Source organism: Diuraphis noxia, unplaced genomic scaffold, assembly GCF_037042655.1.
Source record: "Diuraphis noxia isolate RWA-SAM2 unplaced genomic scaffold, SU_Dnox_SAM2 contig0006, whole genome shotgun sequence".
Classification (NCBI taxonomy): Eukaryota; Metazoa; Arthropoda; class Insecta; order Hemiptera; family Aphididae; genus Diuraphis; species Diuraphis noxia.
In genome coordinates, this window is record NW_028301716.1 from 2032501 (window position 1) to 2039679 (window position 7179).

The following is a 7179-nucleotide window of genomic DNA, read 5'->3' on the forward strand; positions in this document are numbered from 1 at the left end:
TCATCATGGTAATCTCCGGTGTTTTTTTTTGAAATGAAGCACAATAGACCACCTGACAGAAAACCATTCTCCGACCCAATGTGTAATATAATGAGCCGTTTGCCCTTGCCTGATGGGTTTGACGGACCGGTTGTTAGGCCTTTATTGAATGCGTCATGTTTGGAGAGAACCGTTTTGTCCTTCCAAATACGATCGACACAATCACCGGCATTCAACCAAGTCTCGTCTAAATAATATATGGTTCGGTTTTCTTTTCTAAATTTACGAATGTCGTACAAGTACTTACGACGCCAAACGATCAGGTCTTCTCTCTCAGTCAGCACACTGCACCTTTTTCTTTTTGAAAATACAAAATCCAATTGTTTTATGACACGGTAAAGAGACGTCCTTTTGAAATTTGGAAGCGACGGATCCGCGTTGACATCCAATAAAATCCGGTCGATGGTTGGTATTTCTCTCTTTAGCCAAATTGAATGAATTGCTCGCCGTAATCCTGTGCGATCTAAATCATCTATTTTGTCGAACAGTGAAGCCTTCACTCGTTTTTTGTTGGGAGAAGTTACTGTTTTTGTCTGTTTATATTCACTGATGGTATTCTTAATTGTGTCTCGTCCCAATCCAGTTAGTTCTCTAATTCGGTTAATTATGTCCACGTATTTTTTGTCGGGTGTGTTAGAAATGATGTCTTTGTAAATATTGACAATCATTATCTTTTGACGACTGGTCACATACTGTAAAAAACATATAAATAATAATATTAGGTAATACAATTTGAAATATCATATATTGAATACACAAGTTTTTGAATATGATAATAATTGTTATGATGATACACAAGGCAAAAACCATGATCATTATTACTTACTTTTCCTTTTTGATTTTTTGTTTTTGGAGAAATAGTAGTGACTGCTTCAGGCTGCAGAGGGATACAACCTTCGACTGCAGGGATATCACCTGTAATTCTTACGCTATTATCTTCCATTTTATAATAAGCAAAACACAAATAACAATATCACTTCAACACAAATCGGTTTAAACGGACAGGCGAGTAAGTAAGCGGTAATAAGCAAGCACGTAAGCGTCGTCGCGTTATGATGCAGACACGTACATGTTACACACACATACCGGCGGCATCAAACATTGGTCGCCTCCGCCGAACATCGGCCGCTATCGCCATCACCACCGTTAGACTAACAGGTGGTTGATTTAGTGGGGAATAAAATAGGTGGAGCCTGACCGCCGCACGACGAAAACTGGTCGCCGCCGAAGCCTGTTCTTATTTGGAATAGAGTATAGGTGCTAGTCAAGAGCCGTAGAGGTTTACGACCGCCAACCGGCGGACCGCCCCACGCTTGCGCATGGCCAGAGGACCGCCGGAGACTGGCGACCGCACGTCGTCTAAGGACCACGAGCATCGGGCACACGTTTCTCCGGCATGCCCGTACCATCCGGCTAGGGCATACAGGTGCCTTTCGCCACCTTGGTGGGGTCGCAATCTATCCAATTTGCTTTCCGTTTTTGGTTACGGACAACCTTCGCTGCATATAGCCCCAACGATAGGCTGAGTCAACGCTAAGGAGGGGCCGTGCTTTCCCGGCCGGTTGTCACCGCACGACTCCGCCCGGCTCCATCACTCGGCAGTCTACCTCTGACCAAGCATACGGTCTATCACCACATAGTTTGCTCCAGCAAACTGCCACTCCGAAACCAATCCGCCATCGAACGCCGGCAGTGTCCACCGGCGATCGACGTGTGGGGGCTCGATGTTAATCTCTCAACACCGAGGGGCTCCCCCACATCCCGAAGTACCATTCTCGCCTCCCATTAGGTAAGGCACAACATTGGTGGGATGCTCGGACGAAGCTTCGTCGGTGGTTAGCCTCAACTTATGGTCCTCCCGAGATTTGGGCCATGTACCGCGGGCTCTCGGTTGGCCCGGCTCGCCTCCCAGAGGCGTCACCAGGCAGCTAAGCCAAGTGACCGACCCGCTCTTCACGAGGTCGCGGTCAGAACCTCTCAACGCCCTAGTCCCCGAAGGTTTTCGATGCGTCCGCGCCCCGGGCGCCAGCCACATCTGGCCGGTCCCTTATAGTCGCCTCTTACGACAAGCAGGGAATACTGTGGCGGTATTCTGCCCTCGGGCCCAGCCACGGGCCGACTACGCCTCCCAGAGGCGTCACCAGGCGGTTAAGCCCAGTGACCGACCCGCTCTTCACGAGGTCGCGGTCAGAACCTCTCGACGTCCTAGTCCCCGGAGGTTTCGGTGCGTCCGCGCCCCGGGCGCCAGCCACATCTGGCCAGTTCCCTTTAGTCGCCTTTTACGACAAGCAGGGAGAACTGATGCGGAATTCTGAACGGCCCCCGCAGCAGGGCCGGACTCCTCGTCCCAGACGTATGAGTGCGTCCCGGGTCAGGACGCACTCGAGCGTGCCTCACCGCTTCTGCCACTTACGCCATACGCACTCATTCGAGACACCCCGAGTGCTATGCCTCCCGTCGTTGACGGTGGCCGCGTCCTGACCCATAAGGTCATCAGTCCTTATTTTATCGGTCGGACCTATTTGTTAGCGCTTCTTTTGCAAACACGGCTAATGCTTCGTAGGACTTTTTGGTTCTTAAGAAGGCTCCATCCTCTGGGGGCCATCTTATGCCTTCTTTCCTAAGTGCTTTCTTGAGCTTTATTCGGGCTGCTTTTGTCCTAGGACAAAACCTGAGTACATGGTTCACCGTTTCCGGATTTCGGTCACATTCGCAGATAGGATCTTGGACTAGGGAGAAACTATGGAGTTTTGACCTGAAATCGCCGTGGCCCGTTAGAAACTGGGTGGTCCAGTGGTCGAGTACCATCGGCAGGCTGCACCTGTACCGTACCGATGGTATCATCCTCTGGGTCCAGCTACCTTTCTCTGTGGACTCGTATCGAGTCTGCCATTCGTCCATAAGCTCTTCGGTCCTATCAGAAAAGTCAGCTGCCGAGATCTTCTCTCTTGCATGTGAACGTTTAAGGGCCTGGAATCTGACTTCGAGGTCCAGAGGCAAGGTGCCAGCTATCGCTGCCAGACAGTTTGTCGAAGCAGTCTCATATGCGCTCGTCATGGCTAACAGTGGTGCCCTCTGTGCTGAGAGCAACTTTTTCCGGCTCTTTTCTAATTTGGCTCCGTCAGCCCATATTTCTGATGCGTAGGTGACGCGCGGCAAGAAAACGCCTCTATAAATAGTTCTGGCGGCAATTCGTCCCATGCCCCAGTTGGCGGAATACAATGTCCTAAGACGGCCATACATAGCGGTCGATTTTTGGCATACGGAGACTACGTGGTCCCAGTAGCTCCGCCTTGGGTCAAGGAGTACACCCAGGTATTTAGCGGTGGCCGTTGATGTAATTCTGGTGGCATTGATCCCGGTGCCAAAGCCGATGGTGTAGCCTGGCTTGAGTCCACCCTTCAGGGATAAAAGCTGCGTCTTACTGGCCGAGAACTCGAGCTTAAAGTCTGTGGCCCAAGTTTTGAGTTTGTCAATCTCGATTTCGATTCGGCGGAAAGCTGTATGAGGTCTTGCTGCCCCAGTCATGAGGAGAATGTCATCTGCATATGTTATGACCTTTATCGTGCGTGATTCTCTAATTAACTCATAGACTGGGGTCATGGCGACTTTCCATAGCGTCGGGCCAAGCTGGGAGCCCTGTGGGCAGCCTCGTTTTAGCATTCTTTTGTATTTAGTGCCTTCGAGTTCTAGCTCCGCCCATCTGTTGGTCAGGTATGATTTGACAATCCTCAGCGTGCCAACTGATGCGCCTAAACGATGCATTTGGGTGAACAGTGGCGCCCATTTAACATTGTCGAAAGCGCCAGTTATGTCCAGGAACACACCAAAGATATGCCTGGCACTGGACGCATCGATCCAATTATACATGTTCTCGATAGCGCTGATCGTGGATCTACCTGACGTGAACCCATGCTGTTCCGTGTGCGTGTCTAAGAGTGTTTCTCTGGTTAAATTTGTTATTATTAGGGATTCGAGCGCTTTTCCCAAGACCGGTAGAAGACTGATTGGACGGTACGACTTCACCTCGCCGTAATCATCTTTACCGGGCTTAGGTATTATGACTAACCTAGCCGTCTTCCAACATTCAGGGAACACCCCGTTTTGTAGGCATCGATCGAAAAGACTTGTGATGTTATCGCGGAGAGCCGGCCATGCTTTCCTTAAGATGCCTGGTGTAATGCCATCTATGCCAGGGGCACTGGTTGGTCTCATTTTCCAGATCGCATTTTTTACCGTGTCATGGTCAAGTTCGTTATGCTGGATTGGTCCTTGGACTTCTGGGTATGCCCAATCCGGGTCATTAGGCACGAACGTGTCAAGGATCATCTCTGCTGTGTTCTGGCAGTTTGAGGTTTGCGATCCATCCGGCCTGGTAAATGTGCTGGGAATGGGGTGTTTGGAGCTACCACGCTTGGCCCAGGTGAAGGCTTTACCCCACGGGTTGGAGTTCAAGTCTTCCGCGAAGCATTTCCATGCGGCGGTCTTATGCTTTCTTATTGCCGCTAAGAACTCATTGCGTAGCGCATTGTACGCTGGCCTGTCGTTTGTCATGAGTCCGCGGCGTCTCTGGCGAATAAGATTTTGACGTAGCGTGGTGAGCTCCGGAGACCACCAGGGACATCTGCCTGTGGCGCTAGCGGATTTTTTGCTTTTCATGGCCTTGTCAGCAGCTATAGTTATAGCTTTGCTGATGCCTTTTGCCATATTATCCACGCTATCATATGGTATGCGGCCGACTTCACCTAGTAGGGTGGATTTAAATAGGTCCCAATCGGCCGATCTAACGTCGTACCGAGCGCTTGTTTTCTCGCTTTTTGGTGGCTTCTTTACCAGTATATTAAAGGTAATGACTCTGTGGTCACTATCGGTCCAATCGCACACGGACCAATCGCTTATTGTCCGACTCAAGTTGGCCGTGGACATTGTTACATCAATGTTCGATGTTCGCCCGTCGCGTCGGCAAAAGGTATTCAAATGGCCTGGGGTGTTATGGGTCGTCAGGCCATGTTTGTCCAAGAAACCTTCGACAATTTGTACACGTCGGTTTCGTTTAGTCGAGTACCAGCGAGTGGAGTGACCGTTAGTATCGGCGCAGATCACCGTTCTGATCTCACTCGCTAAAATTTGTTCCAAGCGTTCAATATAGACTGTGGTAGGAATGCTATATTTAAAGTACGCAGAGACGAGTACCATGTGGTCCGTGCGACCCTTGCCGTAAGAGACCTTTACAGCAGCTATGTGGCTTGAGGAGAAGGAGCTTAACTTGATCGTTTGGTAGCGATTGGTCAGGGCCACGATCGCCGCGCCCGCGCTTTCACTGATGTGCGATCTGTAGCACTCAAAGGCATATACCCTGCCGCTAACAATCAGGGGCTCCTGGACAAGCAGGTAATCGGCCTTATTTGTCTTACAAGCTACTAGTAATTGGTGGCTTGCGATGCGATCCCTATTCACATTATGTTGAATTACCTTTATTTTATCGGGCATGAGGGGTCAGGGTTGTCACCAAAGTCGGTTCGACGTAGAACGGTCCTAACTGCCGCTAGTTTGGCCGGGCAGTTTTTCGAGGAAGCCTTATGGCTCGTGCTTTTGCAGTTTGAACATTTTGTTGCTAGTGACTCGCAGTTTCTAGAGTCGTGACTGCCCGCGCAGTTTCTGCATACTGCCGATGTCGTTCGGCAGGTTTTAGCTGTATACCCATGTTTCTGGCATCTATAGCATTGGGGGATGTTTTCATGTAGTTTCATACGGCATTTGGTTAAACCAAGGTAGGCGACCTTGCCTTCGAGTTTGTGGAAGGTCTCTGGGCGTGACTCAATCACCCAGTCCACAGTGACCCTGTCCCTTGGTCCTGTCCTATACAGAGGAGTTATGGTCCTAATGTCTGCCTCGGTGAGGCCGAGGTCCGAGTTCTGATTGCCAATGCTCCATGCAAGGACGTCAGCATCGAGCATACTGTCAATCCCTTTGATAATCAATCTGGGCAATGCCGGTTTTCTCTCGGTGAGTTTGCTCGTCCTTCTGAGCGCATCTAATGTTTCAGGGTTCTCTGGAAACAGAACCACGCCAGTTTTATTGCTGAGGATACGAACTTTTGGGCAGTTGATCTTTTGCTCTACGGACTTACGGACCTCTTTCCAGGCCTCGGGACCACCCACTACCTCAAAGCGAGATCCGACCTTGGTCTCTCTGGCCTTGGCCTTGGATTTCCTTTGGGTCTGAGCGTCTCTGCTCTTCTTGGCTACTTTCGGTCTAGGAGTGCCAGCTTTCAGGGCATCGCTACCTTCAGACACGGTCTTTGCCTTTGAGGCTACTCGTCTCTGCTTGCCTGCTATGCTCGGTGTGGTGAGAGCCGGAAAATTTTCTTTTTGTTTCAGCCTTTTGGGAGCGGGTGCGTCGACAACAGCGGCGTAGGTGCATGAGCCAGAGGGTGAATCGGGGGAGCCTACGACGATTATGGCGTCAGTTTCCATCAGTTCGCAGTTATATGGGCTAACCTCTCTGCCTGGGTTGCCTGTGCGGTTCATTGCTGGTGCTGAGGCCAGCGGGTGTGCTTCTGCTGTGAGCTTCTCAACGGTCACTTCAAGCGACCGGATTCTCTCCCTTTGGGTGCCAATATCTTTATACAGATCACCGTTCAACGCCAGTGACTCTCTGAGGTCCTCTCGTCTGGCTTTCACTTGCCCAAGAGCCGAGGCGCTTTCCTCGGCAACCTTTCTGATCGCTATTAAAATTTCATCTAGCTGATGGGAGACCATTTCATTCCATTTTCGGCCGACTTTGCCAACCGTCACCATTTCGTCGAGAATGGCTCTGGCGGTTTTCATAGCAGTGTCGATGTCGCTAAAGTGATTGCTTAGCCTGTTTGGGGACTCCGGGCTTCTCTCCGGGAATTTTCGCTTTAATAACGGTTGGTGTGAGGAGGACGGCGGGCTGCTATTATTGTCTCCACCGCCTCTGAGTCTCAGAGAGTCATTCGTCGGTCTATCTGTCATACTGTATCCCAAAGGGAAGTCAAGGTACAATACACCCTTGGGTGAGTCGATGTTTTTAGTGTCATTTATGTCGTCCGTAGACCCGTCAGTCAGGCTGCTCGGCTCTGACCGGGAGATGAATGCGGCTGGACCCCCCCAAAAT

General features: G+C 50.4%; 1 protein-coding gene across 1 annotated transcript in view; it reads right to left on the reverse strand.

Annotated features, from left to right (window-relative positions):
- The window catches only part of LOC149054499 (uncharacterized), a 1887-nt gene extending 742 nt beyond the window's left edge, over positions 1-1145 (reverse strand). The window contains exons 1-2 of the mRNA XM_089230208.1: positions 866-1145; positions 1-731 (exon numbers count right to left, since the gene is read on the reverse strand). The exon at positions 1-731 is cut by the window's left edge and continues 742 nt beyond it. Coding sequence (XP_089086334.1) covers positions 1-731; positions 866-982 — 848 coding nt within the window. The 5' untranslated portion in view covers positions 983-1145. The remainder of the gene's footprint in view (positions 732-865) is intronic.
- Between the last annotated feature and the right edge of the window lie 6034 nt (positions 1146-7179).